This window comes from Ceratocystis lukuohia (assembly GCF_044167205.1).
Source record: "Ceratocystis lukuohia strain C4212 chromosome Unknown Supercontig6_pilon, whole genome shotgun sequence".
Classification (NCBI taxonomy): Eukaryota; Fungi; Ascomycota; class Sordariomycetes; order Microascales; family Ceratocystidaceae; genus Ceratocystis; species Ceratocystis lukuohia.
Genome location: NW_027263525.1, coordinates 1,048,636 through 1,074,495, shown reverse-complemented (window position 1 = coordinate 1,074,495; position 25,860 = coordinate 1,048,636). Strand labels below are relative to the sequence as shown.

At 48.4% G+C, this 25,860-nt stretch overlaps 3 protein-coding genes across 3 annotated transcripts; 2 read left to right on the top strand and 1 right to left on the bottom strand.

Moving 5' to 3' along the window:
* Nucleotides 1-6,607: 6,607 nt before the first annotated feature.
* Nucleotides 6,608-7,375, top strand: HOO65_060260 (GPI anchored serine-rich protein; the record flags this gene model as incomplete). Its single annotated transcript, XM_071004044.1, has 2 exons — nt 6,608-7,215; nt 7,276-7,375. The coding sequence occupies 2 exons, from the start codon at nt 6,608-6,610 to the stop codon at nt 7,373-7,375; spliced, it is 708 nt and encodes a 235-aa protein (XP_070857610.1).
* A 2,107-nt stretch (nt 7,376-9,482) lies between these two features.
* On the bottom strand, nt 9,483-11,050 carry HOO65_060259 (Aspartyl aminopeptidase; the record flags this gene model as incomplete). Its single annotated transcript, XM_071003855.1, has 2 exons — nt 9,483-10,897; nt 10,984-11,050. 2 exons carry the CDS (start codon nt 11,048-11,050, stop codon nt 9,483-9,485), a joined length of 1,482 nt encoding a protein of 493 aa, XP_070857609.1.
* A 7,270-nt stretch (nt 11,051-18,320) lies between these two features.
* HOO65_060258 (uncharacterized protein) lies at nt 18,321-23,696 on the top strand (the record flags this gene model as incomplete). Its single annotated transcript, XM_071003592.1, has 3 exons — nt 18,321-18,502; nt 18,931-19,033; nt 19,233-23,696. The coding sequence occupies 3 exons, from the start codon at nt 18,321-18,323 to the stop codon at nt 23,694-23,696; spliced, it is 4,749 nt and encodes a 1,582-aa protein (XP_070857608.1).
* Between the last annotated feature and the right edge of the window lie 2,164 nt (nt 23,697-25,860).

Below are 25,860 nucleotides of genomic sequence, written 5' to 3'. Positions count from 1 at the left end.
CCATATTGCGAGCTCTCAACTACAGTGGCGTTACTACGTCATTGAGCGGGGCATTCTCATCTTATCAGTGGTTGACTCGGCACATAATACATGTGCAGATAAATGCACACAGAAAGAGAGAGTAATTGTTGAGCAAAGACTCGCCAGGTTCCCTGTATCATATCATGTCTATACACATATGGCCATATGCCTCGTGTGTTACGCAGCTTGGCCTATACATATAACTCTATTTATAACTGACACAATACTTGACTCTTAGTGCAAAGTTTGAGATGTGACAATTCCGAACTCTGAATGGAGGTGCTGTTTGGAAGCATGATAGCTATATAGAAGACGACTTAAGCCGTTTACTGTTGGGGGAGGGGGTTATGTACTGACCCTCACCTTTAAAGCCTTGAGCAGAGAAATAGCAGACAACAAACAAATCAGCCAACGCATAAACAGGGACAAAAGGACCAACAGCGCCCTGCCTTGGTCATTACGGTACCGCTGTAACTACGTACCATACCTTGACACCAAAGGACGAAAAAAAGTGTGGGAACAAGACGAGGTCACATCATGCAATGTACGTTAATGAAGTTTCATCATCTCGCCCCTCTGCTACCACCCACTGATGATAAAACAAAGGGCTGGGACCCAAGCTCAATCATCAGATTGTCCAATCAAAAAGAACCCACGAAAAGGGGGATGATTGTAAAAAGAAGACAAGCTTATTCCGGATCGTGACCAGCCTCTAGCCCTGTCTTGCCCTTCCATCCCACAAGGACAACAAGCGAGAAGCGAGGATCTAACCCGCTTTGTTCTTTCCTCCTCTTGCTTTATCTTACCCTTAACCCTTTCTAAACCTTCATTTTCAAATCATTTCCAATTTCGCCAAAGTGTGAAGTGCGTGAGGTGCACGATCCTGAGAACCCCCTCTTTCTAAAAGAAAATGCTACATGGCCAAACCAGAAGGCCCTGTCGGGTAGTAGAAAGTGCTCGTCTAAACTAACCCCTAGAAAGATTAGCCAACCGCTCCTGTAACTTAAAGGGCTTGTTAGGGAGCCAAGAGAAGAGGTGAAACTCACTATTAGGATCCGCAAATGGCTATATAGCCTTTTTGTGAGCCTTTTTTCTTCCTTTTTAGTTGGGAGTGCAGTATGATGAATGTTGCCCTTTGTCTTCTTTACATCGTGCCGTTTTACTTAATTGCGGGACGAAAAAAAGGGGATGAGCTTGTGACAATTCGGTAACTTGGCCGGTCTTGTTCTTTGTTCACTAGTGAAAGTAGACGTCCTATCTCTTCCTTTGCCGCAAAGGCGAGGTATAGCCAAGTACAATGACAACATATGCTTCTTGTTGCTTTAGTCCGCCGAAGCCTAGACAGATTTAGTATTGGACTGTAGTAGCTATTCCTTAGCACGTCTTGGCTAGGATCACTTGCAAAAAGGCTCTGGATAGAGCCATTCAGACAGTCAGTTATCAAATAGTACCAGCTAGAAAAAAAGCCTCACAGTAATCTCAGGAAAACATGAACCACCCAGACTTGGCAGGATTAACATAGCGCTGTGTATGGGGAATGTGGAGAGTCTTATTGCAGAACGAATCATGGGTCGCAGGAGATCGCCGATGGTTAGTATGAAAAGGTTTTGTATGGAAGGGGATCAAGATCAACACTGGTATCCCGTTGCTGTCGTGATGAGAGAGGTAATTTTAGGCAAATCAAACGAGGTAATGATGCTGTTGCAAGTCATCAATGGCCGTTAGGACTCTTCTCTTCTTCCACCACCCTCTCAGGTTCTTTCGATGTTTAACAATGAATGCAAATCCTGCTCAGGGCCCAGGGAAGATGATGCTGCACAGTCGGGGGGGGGGGGGGGGTTGGCAATGCCCGTTTGCATTTCATTGTTCTCATGTGTCCTTGTTGTCCTGCATATGAATAAGCCTCTTTGCATACGATTGCATACGGCGTCTCCACATTGCGATAGCCGCATGTCCAAGGCCAGAGGTAAATGCCATCCTCGCTTCTCCAAGGCTAGAAGGCGGTCAAGAAGCCGTCTCTTTTTGATGCTTTGTCCTCTCTCATTGGCTTGAATCGTTCAACTAGCTTTTCCCATAGCGGGATACGGGATGGTCATGGCTTGTTATGTTGTGGTTGTTTGTTTATCGCTCTCAAGTGATATTGTTGTTGTTGTTGTTGTTGTTGTTGTTGTTCCTGTTGCTACTGCTGCTGTTTTTATTCCAAGATAAGAAAAACTAAAGCACCTGTGCTCGTTCTAGACATCCTGGATCACGGAATATTTCAATAGATCATGGCCGTTGGCTCCAAAAGAAGTAACAAGATGACAGGATGAACTCTTGTGAATAGCAAAGAAAGAGAAGACGAGGAGGAAAATTAAGAGAAGAAATTTTTTGGGCATGCATGAAAAAGGGAAAGCCAGGCCGGAGAGAAAAAGCTGCAGCCACATGGAAGGCCCGACAGAAAAAAATGGAAGCTTCCTTATGGGGAAATGACTTTTGCGAACAGTCTGAGTTCAATGCAACATCTGGAAAGAAAGGTAAGCGAAAGAAAAAAAAAAATCCCTTGTAGTCAACTAAGAGCAGTTGCACCTACAGCAACCCCCTACCGGACAAAGGTACTTTCTTATTGGTACCATAGCATTGCATTGCAATGCACCACTTGTTGTGACGCTGAGAGGAAAAGTGCTACATATGCACATTTGCTTGCCAAGATAAGACCATTTTATATGTATATATAAAACTATACCTTGATGGTGTAGCTGCGAGGAATCTTTGCCCTGCTCAGGGTAATCGCCAGGAATAAGGCATTGGGTCAGACAGGGCGGTCTTGGACCCTGTTCGCTCTCTCCATATTTCGGCAAGGGTTTGGGGCCAAAGAGCAGGAGCTGTGCTGTTGCTCCTCCAAATTATGCTGAGTGCATTTTGTGGCTCACAGAGGTTTGTGAACAGGCCATCTGATTACGATGACCGCTTGGGAAATTGCTATTGAAAAGGCGGAGAGCAAGTTTGTTATCCTCCACAGTGTTTATAGCACATGATGAATATAGCGTTGATGACAACTGACAGTAAATTGCTGTGGATTGGGCCTTTCTTGTAGACAAGTCAATCACAAAAAGCAAGTTCAAAGAATTTCTGGAAAGGTCGTGCTAGACGCCGCATGCTTGCCTGTTTCATCTAGGGCCTATCGCTAAAGGCCCATTCTACCAAGACGGGTAGCCACGAGATGTTTGAAAGGGAGAGAATCAAAGGGAGACGCACATGGCCGTAGAAGAAAAAGAATGAGAAGATACGGTGAGCGGAGAGAGAAGAAGAAAACAAGCTCATCTGTCAGCAGGCATTGGGACAAGGCCCTTTTCACCGTAGAAAAATCGACAGGAGACGAGGCACAGCCTTGTGCCGTCTACATTCTATAAACGCAAGTGTTAGGCGAGGTTTTGCCCTAGGACATGTCAAAATAAGCTACGTTATTGGGGCTGTGTTGGTACAAATCAGGCAAGGCTGAGCTGAGCCTAAGCCTGGGCACGCGGGATAGAAGGCTTGACGGTTGACAGTTTTAATGGCTAAGAAAGAGAGAGAGAGAGAGGGGACGAGAACAGACACTCAAAGAGGTCCAAGAATACCGGAAGGTCAAAGATGAGAGATGTCTCCCAAAGTGACATTTTGGACACCCGCCTTTCCCCAGTTGTTTTCTTATAACCCTGTTTGTTTACATTGAATTATTGTTGCTCTGCAGCTTGCATAGCAATCAATAATGAGCACCTACCTACAGCGGAAGGAGGCAAATTTTCACAACTTCATCCGAATTTATGCACGAATTGGCCTCTGTGGAGTCAATTGATACTGGCATTGTCACCAAAGGACATAAGCAGAACGCTACGCTAATGCAGGTACCAGAGGTTGGTTCCACCAGGGGCTTGTTTCGAGCCAATCAAGAACCGAGGGTGTTACCTCTGGATACAGAACGGCGTGATTTATGGGCAGCCAGTAATAATGGCTCGGCAGCTTCAGCCTGCCTGTATTGCTTAAACAAAAGCTTAGCTAGACGCTGACATACAGAGAAGGGGAGGGAAGGAAAAAGAAAAATCTAAACACAACGAGGCAACAAGGCACTTGCGCTCCTTCCCCTTCTTGTCTCTAATGTGGCGAATTGCATATCATTTAAAAGTAATTACCAGCTGTACGAAATTCCGGTTAGAAGCAGGACTACATAAGAGAGATTGACGAGAGAACGGGAGCTTGGTATCGCTCTGTGGCTCATGTAGCCAGAAGGTTTGTGATAATTACCGCCTGCTATCTAGCTATGCCTTTTCTGCCAGCTTCCTTCTACGCAGGAAAGAAATGAGGCTTCTTCTTAGCCCAGGAAACTAATAAAAAAAAAAGGGGGGGTGTTACATTTTCGACTAGAAACTAACTCTAAACGACAGAGCTAGGTTCCTGAGGAGCTTGATAGGCATGAACTTTGGACGCATGAGATTAGGGGGTGTGTGAGGGCTCGAATCACGATTCAATTTTCAACCTAATTGATTACAATAACCTTTTCTTATGACATGACAAGGACCGTGCCCTTAGATACATGCTACAACAGGGCCACCAGGTTAGGCAACTGATAGTCGAGGGAGAAGGGGAAGGAGGACAGAAGGGGGAAAATGGGATAATCTAAATGGGATACTCCCATGTGCGTCGATGATTTCCTTGGTGGGTGTGTTTCACCGCCAATTTTACAGAGGCAGAACGGGATACTACTGGCAGATCTGCAGACAGAGGTACCGACAACAAACTTCAGGCGGCTAGGTAATTTCTGAGGCGCATAGGTACAAACAGCATGTACCGACCATTATGCCGGAGATACAGCAGCGAGCCTAGTCATGTTCTGAGTGGCTGACTCCTTATTGTTATTTCTCTCCAAACTCAAGACATTTCATATCCGCAGCCCGGAGCTACGCCTCTAGCACCTGCACTACCGTGATCCAAATACAAGAAGAGAACTGATCTGAACTAGCTCCCACTAGCGTCACTATCCTTTTTCCCCTCCCCCTCTTTTCCCCCTCCTACCACCAAAGACCACAAAAAAGCATGAGCAGCACTAGGCTCAGGGCCTAATATGAAAAGGACAGACTAGGAAGTAGAAGCGAAAACATAAGGACAGAATGCGGGCAAAGACAGTGTGAGAGTGTGAAGGCTAAATGCAAGCCAGGCGAGATTGCCCTGGACTGGACCCTCACCGCCGATTGAGCATAATGACAAGGCAAAAGTTAGGATAGTGCTCTGCATAGTCATTACCCAAAAGATAGCATGGGGGGGGGGAAGGGGGGGAGGGGAAGAAAAGAAAGAGTAGACAAAAGACAGAAGGTGAAGTGGGGGCTGGAACAAGAAACCCTAAGACAAGACACTTGATCAAACTCGGCAATAGCGAAAAGCTGTGCTGATAAAGGCTCTTCCAAATTAAGATCACGATACAAGAGCTCCAGTGCGTACGCCTCTGGAACATTCAGAATATTTCTAGGCTGTTACGGGTACTGCGGAGGTTTACACTAGCCAACGGGGACGAAATTTGGGCTAAAAAAAGAGAAGAGTAAAAAAACTCCAAGCTAGAAGGAAGAGAGAGCAAAGGCTCGCCAAGGACCAAAACGTCAGGTCCTTAGCGTATCTATCATTAGAACAGTGGAGAGAGTAAATTTATCAGCGTTGGCAAGAGCAGCAAAATGGGATTGCTCAGAGTGTGGAAGAGGGCTGAGCAGGATAAGGGAGAGAGGGGAAGCCCCTACGAAGCCCTCAACGAGACACATGTTTACAGTGCATGCAATAGAGGACAACAAAAGGGCAATTATTGGGACGATAGACCAGGCACGCCAACTCACAGACAGCCGGTGAAGTTGGCAGAGAGGAACAAAGAAGTGGCGGCGGCAGGGGGTAGAAAGAAAAGAGAGGGGTGAGGCAAAGGAGGGGTGGAGGCACAAGGGAGTGGAAATTAAGCAGAAAGAAAGAAGAGTGAAGGAAGAGGGGGAGGGGGGGGGACAAGGTCAATCTCACAGGGGAAATGAGGATGAGCGAGCCAGGGGAAGAGCCCGAGGAAGAGACAGAGGGCAGCAAAGCAAGACACGGGCCACTATGGACAACTCACTGAGAGACAGGTCAGCAAAGACCGGGGGGTGGAAGAATACCTGGCCACGGGCAGAAACGGGAGATCCAGTAGAGGGTCAAGAGGGTCAGAAGGCCCCCATAGGGGTGTGTGGGCACATGATGCCGTGCTGCAGTGTGTGTGCCAGTGGGCTAGTAGTAGTAGGCTTCACAGAGTTTGAGACTAGAGAGGGCACTAATTGTGACTGTGCCTCACTTCGCCTCCTCTATTTTCTGTTATGGCTCAGCGAGGCGATTTCAAGTATTAATAGGAACACAATTCCCCTCCTCAACATCCTCCTCTCTCTCTCTCTGTTCTTCAGCCCAGAACTCAATATTCAAAGCTTCTTCCCGCTTCGCTCAATTCTTTTGACTCCGGTCGTCCACTCTTTAACAAGCACTATTATTTAACTATTCCATTCGCTTCATCTTAATACCTTTTTTCTTCGTCTTTACGACTACCCTTTTTTAAACTTCCAAATCTATCAAAATGCAGTTCTCTACCGTTGCTATCATTGCCGCCGCTGGCGCCATGGCTTCTCTGCCCTACGGCAGCGCCCCCGTTGGCACTGGCAAGGCCGCTCAGGTCACCTCTACCGTCTTCCGCACTGAGTACCACACCATCACTGACTGCGCTGAGTACGTCACCGACTGCCCTTCGCACGCCACCAAGGTCGTCACCAACATTGTTGCTGTGTCTACCACCATCTGCGATGCCGAGGAGTACAAGCCTTCTGCTCCCCCCGCTGGCCCCACTGCTCCCGCTGGCCCCTATGCTCCCGTCGCCCCCTCGGTGCCTCCCTACCCCACTGGCACCACCCCCGCTGGCAAGCCCGAGAAGCCTGCCAAGGGTACCGGCCTTCCTAAGGCCCCCGCTGGTCCCGTTGGCACTGGTGTTGTTCACAACGCCGCTGTCCCCGGCACCACCCTGCCCGCTGCCCCCGTTGATGAGGAGTGCGTGACCGCCCGCGTCAAGCTGATCACCACCATGGTCCCCTCGGTCATCACTGTCACTGAGGAGGTTCCCTGCGAGACCGCCCCTCCCAGCAAGCCCGTCGCTCCCTCCGGTGGCGCTCCCTCCGGCACTGGTGTTATCACGTAAGTTTATGTTCCAGCTAAGCCGGTTTCAAGACACAAACTAACAAGAGTTTCTCACAGCCCTCCCAGCGGTGTTCCCGTCACTGCCGGTGCCATGTCCCTGGCTGGCTCTGCCGCCATGGCCGTTGCCGGTGCCGTCGCTGCTTTCGCCCTGGCTTAAGCGCACAAATTATAGACCACCGCTTCCATGGATTCTTCCGGCAATTTGCTAGGGGATTTCAGATGAAGACTTAGAGCGGGCCAGGCCATTCCTGTGCTTCGATAATGACAATGACAGTATGTTTCTCGGCGAACAGCTGCTACCGAGTTCAGGGTTTCAATACAGCATTTCTTTTTGGGATATCCGTTTTTGTTTATGCTTGATTTTTTTTTCTTATTCGTTTTTCCTGCTATGAGTTCTTATCTCTTGCTTGTTTAGTTACTGAATTGATATGCGTTAAAGCGACCAAAAAAGTCATCAGTAGTGCGTCTGTAGTGAACAGTCCTGGAGATTGCTTCAAAATGTCAACTGTAGTGTGTCTAACATTCGATTGGCTGGTTATTATGAGTCTAGCCGGTTTCAGAAATTGCATGGATGCACAGATCAGTAATTACCGAAATAAGACCCTTGGAACGAGGGGACCAATAGTATCTTGACTAACAGGGGCGCATGCACGGGCTCAAGCTTCTCGATATTGTGCTGCGTTTTATTTTTCTTTCTGTATATCAAGACAACCCGCAAGATTGCATTGTTCGAGCGTCTACATCATGCAGGCTAGTACTCAGTCTTTCTCTTCTATAATTTCTTATTTTTCGTACCTTGCTTAGTGCTTCGGCCAATGTTAAAAGCCGATGGTCTTTTGCCTTTTTATCTCTCACTTTCTTCAGGTACTCACTCACATGGGGCCTTTGCTTCACTTTACTGACTTGTGCAATTTCCGTATTTTCGCATCTGTCTTGCTTGTGGATATGGTGGGGGGGGGGGGGGGGCGACTCCATCCAGCGCCACACCCAGCGCCACATACACACCACAAAGGCTTTTGAGGTCTGGTATCATATTATGCAGATAACCAAGTTATGCATGTTCTGCCTAGCCCGGTTCATCTATAGTTACATCTCAAACGCCAGGCTTTTCTTCTATTTAATATCACGTGCCTAAACTGAGATCTTGGCTGCCCTTGTCCTTTTTTCTATTCACCCCAAAATTAGGAACCACAAAGTGTATCAAGATATTCCCTTGCTTTCTTCCAACACCTTATATTTTTGCGGATTTGTCTCTTTTCAGCTGTCTTGTTTCAACCAAATTTCTCCGTGGGAAGGGCGTTGCTTTGCTCTATTTTACCCTCAGACATTGGGCTTTTCCTTCTCAGGTCTATTTCCACTTCAGCAATGAAATACTGCCTGGAATAGGTACTCGTCTCACGTGAATATAATGCTCGTGGCTTGCCAAGTTTCACAGTCCGCAGCCAAGGATGACGTCGCCTACGCCACAGACGTCTTGTATTGCGTGTAAATGTATTTTTAAAGAGCTCAAGCCACTTGTTCACGACGTTGATAATAATAGATGCGCTTGGTGTTGCTTGACCTTTGTAGCACCTCCCTTGATCTTGCGGCCGGGGAAGGGAAAAGGAGTGTGAGGTGGCTGGCTTCTGATGGCCTCTATTGTGCTTTGTATCCCAAGCTAAGTGTTAGCATCTTTCATAGACGTAGAAACAGCTTGGATATGCAACTGAAAAACCCTCTGTATCCTGGAAGTCAGCGCCCCATGAGCTCGAGTGCCTGATGGTCCTATTCTTGACTGACACAATCGTACACCCCCATCGTCTCATCCCACTTTATGAGGCGGGTACAAATCAGGTCCTATCCATGCTTCACACACCTCAGTCGGCAGGAGCTGCAAAGCTAAACGTAGCGGACCGCTGCCTCGCGTGTAAACCCTATAGCGCTGAGGCACTGTTATATTGTCGCGAGGACAACTCCCACAAATGGACTAGCCAGTTCCAGGTTGTTTTCTTGACACCGGGCTCAGGAATTCAGCCTGGAAATAGGCGGCTAACAAGTTCGTGGTTCGGATGAAAAGAATATATTATGCCTATGCAAAATAGTCATAGCTCCGCTTCAATGTCATGGGCGACGACCTCATGACTCTTGCGTGCATACACAAACTTGCAGTGTTTTCCTTTGGGTAATTATACGGATAATTTGAATATTTAAGCTTGATACACTGCATACCTGGACTAAACAAAAGACAAACACCCTTCTACAAAGGAAATCTCTTTGCAATCTCTCTAGTCCACTAGTATCTTGGCCTCAAGAGTGCCATACGATACATAGAACTGTTCAAACAACTTGACGGCATGCAGAACATCTTTAGAGCCACCAGTTTCCCGGATACTGTGCATCGAAAGTTGCGGGTTGCCAAGGTCTAGGGTACGAACGCCCATCTTGGCCGACAGCATAGGCCCAATTGTGCTTCCGCACGGGGAATCGTTGCGAACAACAAACAGCTGTAGCGGCACGCCGGCGCGGCGGGCACACTCCTGCAACAGGACTACACCAGGCGAGTTGGTGGCGTAGCGCTGGTTTGCATTGATTTTGATGACTGTGCCCTTGTTCATGGCTGGCTGATGGCTCACTTCGTACTTTGCGGCATAATTGGGGTGCACGCTGTGGGCCATATCGGCGCTAATCAAGAATGATCTCGCCAGTGTTTGTTCAAAAGCTGCACTCTCGTCGGGCTCGCGCGTCATGCTGTCAACAGACCCAACGGCAGCAGCAGCAATGTCAGAGGCTACAAGACGGCGAAGGACTGAGGGGAGGAAGTTGCTATTGGCACCCTGGGCTGAGGTAGAGCCAATTTCCTCGTGGTCGAAGCAGGTGGCTAGGCGGATGCATGAGTCCTTGAGCAGTGCGTCTTTGTCAGCGGTAGAGTTTATAATGCCCGTGATGGTGCAGTACGTCATTTCGAGGTTATCTAGACGCGGGGAAAAGATGAACTCGTCATTGAGACCACCAATGGTGCTGGGTTGCACGTCGTACAATACAAGCTCAAAGTCCGCAATGTCTTCGACCTGGCACTGAGCGTGCTTAGCAATAACATCTAGCACATGAGGGTGGTGTCGGGTGTCCATGGCGGCTAGTGGCTGAAAGTCCTCCTTATCGCTGGCAGCAGAGTTGTCGGCTGCTTCATCAGCTGACTTGTTGAGCTCTTCAGAAACCAAACCAACAATAGGGAACAGCTGGGTTTCCTTGTTGGGATCGAAGCTACTTGAACGATCCAAATGGATAGCAAGCGTAGGAATACGCAGGAGCGGCTTATCAACCTTGATTAGACGCTGCACGAAGTTTCCCTCTCCATCACGCACCAAGACACGACCGGCAATTGACAGGTCACGGTCAAACCAGCTGTGCCAGATACCGCCTCCATACGTCTCAACACCAACTTGCATGAAGCCAGCGTTTTGCTTCTTAGAGACGGGCTTGATGCGCAAGCATGGAGAGTCAGTATGGGCGCCAACCATAGCCACAGGGTTTCCGGGACTCCAGTGGCCACCGACGGCAAAGGCAATGATGGACGAGCCGTTGCGGGTCAGATAGTATTTTCCACCGGGCTGAATCTTGGCAGCCCACGGCTCACGCTCGCGGAGCTTCTGGAAGCCAGCCTTTTCTAGGCGGACCGAGGCGGACTGGACGGCATGGTAGGCTGTTGTGAATACGTGTAGATTTCGACATATGGGTTAGCACTGAGCAGATTTCTTGCATCCCTGTGGATAGTTTAGGTGAACTCACGAGTAGGTGACGCATTGACAAAGTCAACGAAGTCCTGTGCGGACGACGAAAATCCAATGGAAGACATAGTGGAGAGCGTGCGACGATGATGGATAGCGAGCTGGGTGCGGGGTGCTTGTGACACTTGGTGGATCAATACTGAGGCCGTGGGAGACTTGCTACCAAGAATCTTGGATAGCATGAGTGGGAGAAGGAGCTCTAGCAAGTAAAAAACGAGAGGATGAAGAAAGACGAACGAAGAGAAACAGCAAAGTAAAATTGCTGAACTGGCGTTACAAGCGCTTACCGCAAGATTGGGTGGTTGAATCGCTAAACCGCTAAACCGCAGGGTGCTGAATGAAGCAGTCCGTTGGAGTAGGCGGTTGACTGATAAGATAAGTATGTAGCTATGTACATATACCTTGTTCACATGGACTTTTACTAGACAATTAGTGTACAGGTACTTGGGATGAAGTTAGGGCGAGTGGCAGTAGCTCGTTATTTCCAGATCGCCATGTGACATCTGCATGCAGGTGCTCACAGCTGTCCTGGTATCTGCGACAATGAACAGCACAGCCATCCATCCTCCTGTGCTTGTGATGTGTCAATGTCAACGTCAGGCTGCGTAATTGTGATTATGTAAACAGGGGAAACAAAGAATCAGTGAACTAAGTGCTGTATAGTCAGGCAAAGTCTTCTTTAATTTGCGAGATATGACGTAATAATGGCACCTCTTGTTTCTGCCCGCCTGAAGTTGTGATGTGGTGATGATGATAGTCTTGTGTGCGTCAATCTTGACACTTCAGTTTAACACAGAGGAACAAGAGCCTAGGTTACTATAAACACTTGAAGTATGCGTATTTGATCCCTGTACAAGGCTTTGTGAGAGGGGGACACGGACTTTGTCTTTCCTTGGGCCAGTTGTACGGTCGTTTGGCCAGACGTAAATAACTATTATCTCGTCGCTGTCGTGGAGGAAGATAAACTCGAGGGGCCTGGGATTCCGAGGCTTTGCTTGAATGTTTATGCTGCATGATGCATGTTCGATACATACACGCATGTACAAGTATATGTGTAGGGGCTTGTACACTAGAGTTACATTATTGTTGGGCTTGGATCCGAAGATCAGCGGCCCATGGGGAGTTGAAAAAAAAAGCTGGGATATGAACAAGTGCCGGAAACCTGCTGACGTGGATTTCCTATGTATGCACACGTTGTCACCATGACCTCGACAGCATTAAAGACACGGCAACCCTAACGGCGGTTACCACGATGGGACAGGCGGGCAATCTTCTTGGTCATTTTCTTGGATGTGTACTGCGCCATGCGCTTCGCAAAGTTATTATGGGTGCCTTGACGCCTCTCCCTCTCTCCCTCTCTCTCTCTCTCTCTCTTGTTTTCTCATCCATAAAACAAGAGGTGATAACGCTGGCCCCCTCTCGTCTCCCCTGATAAACAGCGGTGCTCTAGGTATGCATATCTGGGCCAGGGTCCCTGGCAAACACCGGGTTTGTAGGATTTGCAGGGTTTAGGTCGAGTTCTCGAACCTTGAACCGCGTCGCTGGAGAAGCCGAAAGTTTTCCAACCAGTCAATAAGTCCCCGATATAACAACAAGGCAGAGATCGGAAAGAGGCAGTGCTGATTTGGTAAAAGACGGATACCTATGACGGACTACCTAGGCGAACATTCGCTGTAATTGGGCAGGTTGTTTATCATGTTTGATTCCAAGACAACCCCTAAGCTACAAGGAAACAAGGCGGTAAGTGAAGCAGACGGGGCAGTTGGTTCAACTAAAGGACAAGAGCTGTTATCCTATTCTTTCGCCATGTCCGCGTTTCATCGTACATGCGGCCCAATCCTCTACTATGCTCTCTCCCTGCGTGGGTCAAGAGCCGCGCAGAGGCGACGATGGCAAGGAGGCTGCTTCTTCTGGCATGTGTCCCGCCCCTGTAAGTCTTGTTCTTAGACCCCGTTCTTGGCTGTGTTAGGTGCTATAAATGGCCCATAGCCGTCTTGTTTTTGTTTAGACTGGTGTACGGTTCTTGCTATACACTGATAAAACGCAGGATTCATTCTCATGCGCGTCTTTGTGACTGGCTTTCACAAACATGGCGAGCTTGTTTTGGCCATGATCGCAGGTTTCATTTTGCCTATGCTCTAGTTCTTTTTTTTTTTTTTTTTTTTAGTTCATAGCAAGACGTACTTTGGCTCGCTCCTGTGACACCGCGTATACCCCTATATTTACAGGGGCAACCCCCCTACAAACATGGGGGTAGTAGCAGTCGCTCAGAAAACCACAGCGTTCCGCCTTACAGGAGGGCCTGTAGCGTTGTTGCAGTTTCATCCCATCTTACAGCGGCGGCTTAGTTATAATAAAAGAGGGCAGCTGGTTCGAAGGTAAAACGAGAAGATCTTGCTGGGTGAGAGGCGCGAGGCAAGAGGCGAGAGGCGAGAAGCGCAAGGATGGATGGAGGGTAGGTGAGGGCAGGGTTCGAGGTATCTGTGCAGAAACGCAGAGTCGATGAGTGCTGCAAGGAATAGGAGGAGAAGCAAAAGAACAAGAACAGAAGAAAACCCCAGAGCGATGAAAAAGCATAGAACACAAAGAACAAAAGAGACCTAGGCAAAAGGCGTATGCACATACCACACAGACGTTCGACTTGTTTCACAACGGGCCTGTGTTTTGAACCCCACCAAGTAATTTGGGCTTTTCCAGAACAACACTGGCCCAATCCTTCTAAGCCCTTCTCAGCGCAGCATCCCAGCATAACACAAGAAAGAAGTTGATGCAAGGGGGAGAACAGCCAGGGACAAGGGGCGCGAAAAAGAGAAGCAGGCAGTCAGAACAGATGAGAACGAAGGGCAAGATGTACAGTGAGGACGAGATCGCCAATGGCTTGTTATTGCTGGATATGCTCATTGCCTTCTTTGCGAGAATGACAATGGGGGAGAGAGGAGAAAAATAGACACACAAAGAGCCCCTTGAGAAGAAAGCAAGGACATGGGGGTCCCCTAACTAGATCATAGTCTTTTCCACATACATTCCATTCCATGGGCAAGCTTCTGTGAGGGGATGGGAAGCCTTGCATATCCTTTGGAAACAAAGCTTCGCAGGATTCGTTCTAGGAATCTACATAGAGTTGCGGCAATGGTCAGGCGCAAGCAACAGTCTTCAGGAGCAACATGCAACTTGGTCACAGAATATTATTTTCTCCTCTTTATTTTCTTATTTTTTATTATGCTTTCAGACGACAGAGTCGGTCTATTTACTGACCGGCTTAATGACTAATTGGCTTCGCGTGCGCACACCGTACTTGGATGTTTTCGTTCAAGTCGCACACAGGTAATTGAAGATGGGGGGGGAGGGGGAGGGGGGAGCAGAGCGCGCTTGGGGCTGTCCGGGGAAGGAGAAGAAGAAGAAGAGCAGCAGAGGCAAGAGATGGAGGGAAAGAGACAGACGGCAAACAGCTGAGCTTCTGGAGAGCAAACAGTCGGCGCAGAGAGCCTTGCTTTATTTTTGGGCTCGCCGGCGTTGACCAAGGCTAGCGTCGAGTTGGGGCTATCAACATATAGACCTGTCAAAATGCGGACGAACGATCGATCTCATGCGACTTGCTCTTTTTTGTACGTATTTTCCTTCGCTTCCTTTAGTCCCTTGCGGTGTCAATTCTCATTATTTATCTGTTTTCATGCGTTCTGGACGTCCAAGATAGGATAGAGAAATAGCTCAAGCATGGCGGTGAAGAGGGCTGTGGGAACGAAAAGGTTCGTTCATCCGTATGACAGTAGTAGTATACCCTGTAACCGAGGCCGATCGGGCGGTGGCTTGGCGCTATCTGGCTTGCGGATCGCGCCGGGACAACAACGTCTACCAGAAAAGCCACGTCTTTTTCTTCTTCATTTCCCTGGCTGGTGTGCCACTTTACGTCCTTTCTCGTATTCACCAGCATCCAAAACATCTAAAAAAGACACATTCCGCACGCCGTTTCCTGTCTTGTTTGCGTCTGCTGCTGCTGCTGCTGCTGCTGCTCTTTGCTGTTCTTGCTAGCCACTATAGAAGGGTCAGTGAACGAGGCACAGATGCTTGGTTACAGCGATAGCAGCCGCTGTAAGACCCCACTGGTGGATGGTTCCGTGCACACCCAACAAAGGGCGGGTCTGTTAGTGTTAGGGCCCCAAGCACAAGCACCCACTCACCCAGCCTTTTTAACCTTCGAAGCTTTTAGCAGACATAGAGCACTGCTCCTGCTTCTGGCCCTGTCCTCGTTCTACACCCCGTTCCTCGTGTCTAGGCTAAGTCTGCCTTCTGCTAAGCTGCTGCTACATGCACCCACCTCTCATTATTCTTGCTCGTTGTGCTCCCAAGACTGTCCTAGCTAGGTCAGCCCAACCAACTCGCCTGCCTGGTCTTTTTTTTTTTTTTTTTTTTTTTTTTCCTCAGGTTTCCTCTTCGATTTTCACCTCTTCCTCTCTTCCCTCCCTTCCCATATTGCTTTCTTGCTAAACGTTAGCTTCTTGCTCCTTTATATTACAACATGTAGTCAGTAGATTAGCTCCAAGCAGGTGCTAAAGCTGGAGGCAAGATATGGCTCTGGCTTCAAAAAGAGAGAAGGGGAACGAGCAGTCCAAGCCCAGCAAATTCTGTCTCTCCCTTCGGCCCCATTTGCCCAATTTGTAGCTGTCCCCTCCTTCTCCCTTTCCTTTTTCTCTTCTTCCTGCAGTTGCTATTTTTCCTTGGAATGAGTGCATCGACAGCTCGCCCTTTTCTTGACTTCGTCTACCTTTCAACGCTGGTTGGCCGCTAAAATGCAGCCTGTTCTTCTTCAGGCAGAAGGCTAGGTAGTAGCTTTGTGGGTGGTTGCGTCAATGTATAACCCTAACGTTTCTGGCTAGCTATATGGGAAAAAAGAATAGTGGGACCATGCAAACGTTCACACTGAAAATAGTCGTCAAATCATAAAGGGCAACTGTCACAAAAAGAAAAAAGATTGGTAAGAATCCCACAATCCGACTGGTTTTTTACTTTTTTATTTTTATTTCTTTGCCTGCTTCTGGCTCTATTTCAGGCTGTAGCAGACAAATATGGCTGAGAAAAGAGCAGGGCCAAGGACAGGCTAACGCCTGGAGAGGAAGGACATACAGTACCCTGTCCTTCATTGTCGGCCCAGGAGCCTCATCCCTCCTGGCCTTCCTATTCTTCTTTTCTCTACCCTGTTTTCTGCCATCTATCCCTGCCATGGTGTTGTTGCTGTTGGATGTGTGTATTTGTGGTAGAGACATTGATTGGATCGTGCCTCGTTCCTCTCTTGCTCTCTTGCTATCCATCCATCCATCGCACACTTGCTCCATTATATCTGTCCGACTGACGTTTCTCCGCCCTCCCAAACTCCAGCCAAAGGCTTGCTTCCTGGGCCAAGTTTCTGCCTACTCTTACTCCAAAATCAAAGGAAAACTCAACCTCCCTGCCAGATCCCTCTGGCTGTTGCTATGCTGGTTCTGTCCTCTCCCCTTGTCCTTCTGAACGAGCCCTTCCTTGTGTCCTTGTCATCTCCCGGGTTGGATGACAAGGTTGTTGGGGTTCTCGAATTTCGAAGAAACCCTTCATCTCATGTTTACAGGCGCTTACAGGCGTGTACAGAGCATGTGTCTTGTAGCAGTAGGTGTTGTAGAGTATTGTAGAGTATTGTAGGGTATTTTAAGGTATTGTAAGGTACAGCAAGGTATTGCAAGGTATTGTGAGGTCTAGCAGTGAGCAGCCAAGGCATTTCTGTATGGCGCAGCCGGTTGCAGTTCTCACTACGCCTCTATGTACCGGTCGCTCTCCTGTCACCACCAGCTAGCTCTCTATTCTCTCCTTCCTTCCTTCCTTCCCTCTTGTTGAACTTTGGCCCTGCTCTGATTTGCTGCGAGCGCCTTTCTCTCGCCTTTCCCTTTGCTGGGACCCCAGTCCTTTCCTTCCTTTTCGCTCTAGCTTCTTTTTCTGCTGTTGTTGCTTCCAGACCCCCAGACAGCCTGGTACTTGCCATTAGCACTTGCCACTAGCAATCCTGGCACTTACCTTGTTCTTGTCTTTTTTTGCTGCTGGCCTTGACCTTGGCCTTGTATTTCCTTGCTGCTGCTGCTGCTACTGCTATTGTGTTGCTACTGCATTGCTGCTTTGGTGGTCTTGTCTCTTTCCCACTCTTTTTTTTCCTTTTTCCCCTTCTTCTCCTCCTCTTCCTTTTCCCACATTTTAGTCTTCCTTTCCTTTCCTTCTTGGGCTATCCTTAAATCGGGATTTTTTTTTCTCTTTTTTTTCCTTTATTTTTCTTGGGTGCCATTTTCAAGAGTCCCTCCAGAGCCTTCCTAAAAGACTTTCTTCCTACAACCACATCCTTTCTTCTTCCTCACCCACGTTCTCCATCATTTACGCCTCAACCTACGAGTAGGCAGTTAGGGATTTGCGTTGCTCTGTATTTTCCTTTGCTACTCCAAAACCTCATATCACGCCTTCCTCTATTTTTTTCTTCTCCTTCTTCTACTGCATTCTCTTTCTTCTCTTGAACCGGCTCGAACCATATCTCCCATTCCCTTTCTTTGTTTCTTTCTCTCCTCCGTCCGCGTTCCCTCACTCGTCTCTACGCTACGGCTTTTGTTTGTATCGCCATTCTTTTCTTCAAGATTTGTCTTCTCCTTTCTACCTCATGAACTCGCCAGTTTTCCTACTGTCGCCTTGTATACCCCATCTTCTACTAAAATCCTCGCTTCCGTCACTCTCTGCGTCGCCGCACCCCTCCGCCTTGATTTCCGTGTTGTCGGCCCCGTTGATTCACCAGCGCCTTGTCTCATGAATCTCGGAGGTATTGTATCCTCGATTCAGAGCTTCCCTTATCGTCCTCCGCCGTTTTCATCGAGTCCGTAGCTTGAGTTGCACTCTGCCTATCGCTCGGCGATCCCTTTTCTTGTCGAATAATTGCAAGTGTCTCAGCTTGTTCCAACCGTCACGGCCCCATTCGCATTCTATCTAGAAACCGAGCCGCCTTTGTTTGTCCCTCTTCCTGACATCGTCGACAACAGTAACATTGCACCTCAAGGCTTGGATCCACCCAATAATCTTTCAACTTTTTTTTTTTCTTTTTCTTTTCTCGGTATTCTGCATTGGAAAAAGCACCTCCCGTTTTCAGTATTACTACTCGGGCGACTCTGCTTGTCACTATAGCGTTACAGACAGACACAACTATTCTCACTCGATACTTGTCGCGTCATTCTGTCAGAGGCTCACGGAAACCGGCAAACAGCCATCTGCTGGCTACCCACTTCGTGACTGGAACCAACTCTTTCCCCTTTAGTCCGACTCCCCCTATACATATAATTTACCATGGCTGCCAATATGCACCCTCACATGATGGCACAGCAGATGCAACGGCCACAAGGCCGGCCTCTTGCTTCGTCCGGCACGCAAGCATACATCTTGCAGGAAATATCCTCACAACCGCGCCCTACCCAAGGTTGGCAAGCTACTATTACAAACCCCGAACGCACCATCAACGTCTTTAAATTGTAAGTCCTGTCTTCTTAGTATTCGCATCGGTTCCGGCTCCGGCCCTCGTCCTTGCCTACTCCAGCCGTAGAATTGCAAGCATATCCCCTTCTACTTATTCCCTTTGCACACTTTCGTTTCCTCCCTCTTTCATAGCCTTCACAGTTCCCAATATCTCCAACCGCCTAGTCTCTATCCATCCCTAAGCCACCACCTGAATCACCAGGGTCGATGCTCAGCAGAGCTTTTTCAGCTTCCTTGCATTTCTTCAACGCATGCATACGCACCAACATGGTATGGTGGTATTTTTTCATTGCGTGCCATATATCCATATCACATATTTGTACACACAAATTTTGCTTGCACTACGAACACGACTGCGCATCCCAAATCCCCATGTTTTAAGGGAGCAGCACATTGACTAACATCGCGCGTTCTCACTTTGTAGGTTTACGACCATGGCCCTTGCGAACGAGTATAAAGATGCCCCAGCACTCATTGAAACGTGTCTACGGTATGAACGCGAAATATTTTATCACTCCCCTGACAAGGTACGTCCTTTGTATTTTGTACTTTTTGTGTTTGCTTCGCTTTTTACTTGAATTTTTTTTTTTTCCTTCTTGTTTCTTTTATGCCTTTTGTTTTCGCTTTTGATTCTAGCTTATTGTCCGAAATCAACACGTCTGCTTGACGGGGGGTATCAGAGTTGCCGCTACACATTCTAACACTGAATATTCTTTCCTTGAATAGGCAACTTACGACGCTCGGGTGCAAAGCAAGTATGATGATGCATTTGCTCGGCGCCAAAACATCGATCCTAAAATTCAAACTCCGGTGAATATCCAATCCCAGATGCAGGCGCAACAAGCACAAAGAATGGCTGCGATGAATTCCCCTCAAGTTCAAGCTATGATGCAACAGTCAATGGGGCGCGGAATGGCCGCCACTCCCCAGCAACAACACCAACATATCCAGAGGATGCAACAAATTCAAGCTGCTCAACGTCAACAACAGCAACAACAACAGCAACAACAGCAACAGCAGCAACAGCAACAGCAACAGCAACAACAAAATGTTGGTCAGATAAACTTCAACTTGGCAATGCCAAACAACTTAAACGCTCAGCCTATGGTACCTCAGAATTCGCAAATGATGGGATTAAATCCGGCCCAACCAAGACCTGCTGCTCAGCCCAATCCTGCAGATCTCTCGCAGGCAGAGAGAGCGCAAGCTCTGGAGATGGCTATGAATCGATTCAAGGCCATGAGCGAAGCCCAGAAGGACCAATATCGTCAGGCCATGCGCAGAACTGGAAATCCCAACATTACTACTCTGGAACTCCAAGGAAAGGATATCGCTTTGATGGCTATCCAACGCGAAACAATTTCTCACTTTACCCGAGAGAGGAATCGCTTGCGGGGAGGGATGAGCAACAACGCAAACATGTTTCAACAACAACAACAACAGCAGCAACAGCAACAACAACAACAACAACAAGCACAACAGCAGCAGCAAGTACAGCAAGCCCAGCAACAACAAGTGCAACGGCTACAGCAACAACAACAGCAAGCTGCCATGAACCAACAAGCCCTCAATATAGCTGCTAGTATGAAGCAAATGAATGGTATTAATGGTGCTGATTTTCAAATTGATCCTCTAACTGGTCAGCCTAAGACTGGGATTTTGGGTCAGGATGGGGGTTTGAACCAAATTGGTCTATCTGGACCTAACGGCGTCATCCAGACACCTCAGCAAATGTCAACCATGTCCAGTCATTCCGGCCCCATGTCCAATCAAGGACCTAGACCCAACCCTCAAGTTAATCCTATGATGCAGAATGGAATGTCACAAGCGCAACAACAGCAAACAAATGCTGCCGCGTTGCTTCAGCGACAAAACCAAATTTCGCAACAAAATGGGGCGGGTTTAGGTAACCAGTCGGCTATTGGTCCTGCGGCTCTAGCGCAAGCTCGCCTGCAAGGCCAAAACCCCCAGCTAAATCTTGGAATGGCCCCAGGGTCCGGCCCACAACAACAACCAGGTGTAATGGCGAACAACGGTGCTCCGTTCACGAATAATCTCAACCCGATGTTCAACCAGCAACAGGCATCTCCTGGACAGCAGCGACTTGGCCTTGCTGCTAATCCGATATTTGCGCAGCTTCTTTCAACCATGACTCCTGAGCAAAAGGCGCGACTGCAGAACATGCCACAGGAAAAGCTTATGGAGCTAGTTCAGCACCGTACTATACAAAACCAACGCATGGCGATGCAAGCAGCCAACGGCCAACCTGGAGTTGGGGCTATGGGTGCAAACAACCCTATGAACCAGCTTCAACAGCCAAACCCGCAGCGGATTGGCAACATGGCCAATGGTGTACCGCCCGGCATTCAACAGCAGCGTCTTCGGGAACAACAGCAACAACAAATGGATGTGATGGATCTACCACCTATTTTCCGAAATATTAATATACCCGCCGAGGTCAAAAGCTGGGCTCAACTGAAGATGTGGATTGCGAAGAACCCAAACTCGATTCCTCCTCAGCTGATGGCCATTCAGGGCAAGTTGGCGGAGATTCAGTTTAAGCAGTGGACTAACCGTAACATGCTTCAACGCCGCCAGATGGGTGGTGGAAACTTGACGGGCCAAGGCCAGCAACAAATGCTCCAGAATCCCATGCAGCCTGGGCAGGCACCGGCAAACCAAAGCCCCATGGGTGTAGCTTCTGGTGCGCCTTTGATGAACTTGCAGCAAGGCATCAGCCCAAATTTTGCTAATCGCCCTGATCTTGCCGCCCAATTCAAAAGCATCACTGTGTCTGCTAGTGATCTTATCGAGCTCCGTAAGCGATACCCTAATACACCAGATGATAGGCTTACGAGCATGTACTTGCCAATGAAACGGAAACAGTTTTTATTGCACCAACAAAGCTTGCAACAAAACTTGCAGGCGCAACAAGCTGGACAAATGACGCAACAGTCGATGGCCCAACAAGGCCAGCCACAGCAACCAGGTTTACAGCCTGGGCCTGCAATGACGCCGCTTAGCCAGAATATTTCGACGCCCATCAATGGTCAAATGAGTTTCACTGGACCTCAACAGTCTGTTCCCATGCAGGCTCAGGGCAGTCAAATGTCACAGATGCCCCGAATGTCGCCCCAGCAGCCTGTTGCTCAAGCTATAGCTCAGCCCATCGCTAGCCCTGCTCTTCAAAACGGAAGCATGGCAATCAAGCCAACAGGCGGCCAAGTCCCTGGGGGCAAGAAAGCCGCCGCTGGTGGCGATCAGGCATCAGCTTCTAATCGAGTGCAACGATCTGCGTCGTCTCAGCAGCGTCAACAGCGGGTTCCCGATATGTCTCCTGCTCAAGGCAACCGTAATCTGAAGCGATCCACGCCCGATGATGCTCTTCAGGCTCCCCCTGTTCAACCTAGTCAAAGCCAGCAAAGCGGCGTTGCTATTACCAACCCGCCTGATGGCGATGCAGGATCTTCTCAACAGGGAGGAGGGCAACAAATCAAGCTTCCTCCTAACACCAATCTCCATATTTCCCCTGAGCTCAAGGCTTTCAGAATTAGTAACCTTAAGAGCATTGGAGGCGAGACTATCAAGTCTGTTTCGGCCCAGCTAGCTGCTGAGATTAAGATGGAGCCTCAGTATAAACAGAAAGTTATTGGGGCTTTGCAAATTCTTAAGGATCAATTAAACCGTACTGGTAAGATAGTGCCTCACTGGTATGTCTTTAGTGGTGATGAAGAGGCAATCGTTCAGTACTTCCGAGGCCGTTACCGTCTTTCTGCGCAGTTTGTGGATGAGGCTTCCATGACCTTCAAGGAAACTCTAACTATTGATATCCCTGAAATCAATTCCTATCTTCAGTCACTTGAACGTATGTGGAAGGGCACTGCCGCAATACAGGTGGCTCTGGTGGCTGCCAAGAATAAGCCTCAAGGAGCTACCCCGTCATCAGCAGCCGATACGCCTGCAGTTCCACCTGCGACTGTTGGACCTAGTCAGAGCACGCCTATTCCTCCCCCTCCTGCGCTGGCTTCAACGGCGACTGGTGCCCCTAGTACAGGTGCCCACAGTACGAGTGTTCCCGGTACGGGCGGTACAGGCGCTTCTAATGCTACTATTACTGCTCCCTCAGCCGCCCCTGCTAATGGCGGAACCGCTGTTAGCATGTCAAAGAATAGCAGCAACACTGAATTTCAGGTTCCCTCGACATCGCCCAGTGGAGCGCCCAGCTATTCTAAAGACCTTAAGAATGTGAACCTTCACTTGCCTCCTCGCAAGAAGTCCAAGACGGCTTCAGGACAAGTTGTTGGTGGCCTATCTCAGGCTCAGCCGACGGCAGGAGCAGCAGCTCTTCGAGCCGCTTCCTCGGCAAATGTGGGGGCAAACTCATCTCCTGGACAAGTCAAGCTGAGTTCGCCCGAAGCTGTGAAGTTAACCCCTGTTGCGACACCGGGACCCGTGGCTACCCCAGTTGAGATGACTAAGACTGCCACTCCCAAGGTCGCTACGCCCAAGCCAACATTCCCATGCACAGAGTCTGGCTGTGATTTTGCGCGCATTGGCTTTGCTACGGAGGATATGAGAGATCAACATGTTGACATGGAGCATCGTAAGCACGAAGAAAACCCCATGGGATATCTTCACGAAAGCCTTCTTGAATACAGCGAAAAGTATGTTGCATCGACCGAGCAAGGCCGCAATGCCAATATGTCTTCTCAGGCGGCTACTAGCAAAGAAACTGCTACCAAGGATGTTATGCTTTCTGAGGTTGATAATTCGACTGGAGCGCCTAACTTGTTCCAGCCGCTGATTAGCCCGACTGGTCTCTTCAATACGCTGCATGCGGCGCCAGCTGAGATTTTTAATCTGCCGGATGAGAACGACTTTGGAACGTCCGATGTCTTAACGGCTGAGTCACTTAATGAGCCCCAAGAACTTGATGTGGATGATCCGCTCCGACCTATCGACCTGGCACTCCCAGAAGACTTGGATACGGAGCTGTTACAAAAGGCGCATCAGGCCGAGAATGTGCTCCTTGACTGCTGGGATAGTCATAACTTTGCGTTTGACATGACCCCAGATGATGGGGACCTTATTGGTCGCGACATGTTTTATGGACGCGCGGAGTATGAGGATCTGGACCTCAAGAGCCTTGACACTTCGTTGGGTTCATTTCTCCCAGCTGCAGGTGCCTGAACGATTCCTGCCACTTGGGCGAGGGGGTGATGGTGAGGAGAATGGGTGAGTGGCTATACACTCCATGTTCTCTCGTCCTCTCCTATCTATTTTTTGCAGTGATATCCTCTTTAATATCCCCGAACTGTCCCCTTGTCCCCCTCTATGTACCTGTTTTTGCCTTTTCTATTTTTGATTCCTGCTGCTAGTTTTTGCTTTTTGTCTTATTATCACGTCCATCTTCGCTTTTTCTTGTTTTTCTTTTCAGATGATGAATCTTTTTCCTTTTTTTCTTTTTTCCCAATTCGTTTTCTTGATAGTCTCCCTGGTCCGGAATAGCATTGTTATACCCCTTCACTCTTCTCTTCTCCCCGGCGTGGGTCGATTATGGACAACAATGCACGATGGCTTTCTGTGCCCGTCCTTTTCTTGTTCTGCTGGAGGGCCGTTTTGTGCTTCTTTTTACTGGGTTTTGTTCCGCATTTTATTATTTCCTCCGCTATTTGTTCATTGTTGTCTTCTTGTCTTGATTTTTTGCTCTTGTCTTTGAAGTGGTTGCAAGGCGAGGCGTTTTATATGATTCTACATCTTCTGGGCGTCATAGCCGTCGTCTTAATCCTGGTTTTTCTTTCTCTCTTCGTGTTTCTGGTTATTATAGTTTTCTTTTCTTTTAAAAAAGCCTTCTTGTTTGTTATCAGAAATATGATACGCAGGTATCTTCCCGGCGGGATAGACTTGATTTTATATAAAGTACGCTCGCTCTGTTCATTCGACTCTCTTTCAACCTTGTAAAGCATTGTCTGTCATCCCCCTCTTCATTTTGTATTTATTTATGTAGCCTGTGATTGTTTTGTAAAGAATCCACGCATACAGCTTTGCCTTCTGGTGGCCTGATGCGAGTATGTAGTAAGGCGAGACTATTGCTTTGGCATGTAGAGAGAACGACAGTGGATATACTGTATGGCTATATAACACGGTAATACACCTTATCCCGCCCTTATACCATGTAGTTAGTTGCATGAGTGTGTCCCTTTGATCTATTCGTCGAGGCTTCGCCTTGCTGCACAGTGGAGTAGTGTCCTAGATATTGGCCGGATACAGGCTGCAGCGGCGATAGGTGGCTACTATTCTATGGCGCTGGGCAAAGACTGGCATGACGCCATGTACGTGGGAAGTGTGCGGCTTAGAAGTCATCAGATTCGATCGCAAGTCATCATGTTATAGCTCGGATTCATCTAATGACTGGCGGATTGAGGCCCACGAAGGAGCCGAGCGTACGGTCAAGGGTACAAGCACAGAAGAGTCCACAAGAGGCCTGTAGATGCCTGAAAGACAGCATGCAGCAAGAACCTAAAACAGGGGCCAGCTAGCCCAAGGCTTCTGGGCTTGCAGGGGCCGGAATGGAATGGAAGGAACTGAACCCGTTGTAGCAAGGTGGAGACGCGTTTTTTATAGGGTAGCTAGCCACTTCTGTCATCTTTTTTCTCCGTCTTTTCGTCTCTGCCACTTTAGCCGCTGGGACGAGAAGAGCAGGTTCAAGAGGAGGAGGAGGTGGGCAAGATAGAAAAGCAATAGAGTGATGAGCAATTGCCGGAAGAAGGGAATTACTAGTTAGTCACGTAGAAAAGTTTTCTTGACATGGTCCTTACTTTTGCATTTCCTTCTCTTCTTATCTTGCTCCCGTCTGACCGTGACGGGCTTTTCTCCCTTGGCTTCCGGGGTTGTCCTTTTTCTCTCCTACAAGGGAACAAGGAAAGACAGCAGGACAGGGAAAGCCCGTGGGTTCCATTCCAGCGACGGGGCTCTAAGCTGCAATTGTGCTGCACTGCACCTCGTACGGATCCCCACTTTTCATGACGCGTGCCTGCTCTCTCTTGTAGACCGATTGAAGGACTTGCGCTCATGTACCGACCGAATGTACATGTCTCTGACTTGTATTTGGTTGTGAATATTGATTGCGCTGCTGCTGTTATAAATCTCGGCCCCATAACTCCATGCATTCGTAAAGACAGATATCCTTTTACGTTTTTTGGCGATTGTTTTGTTTTGTTAGTTGTCAGACGAAGACGATTAAAAAAACAACAAGCATTACTTTGGTTTCCAACTATCGAGCCTGTGACAGGCCTTGAAAAAAAAAAAAGCTCTGCTGCCCAATCCTATGCTTGAACTTGGTTTTCTTGTCAAT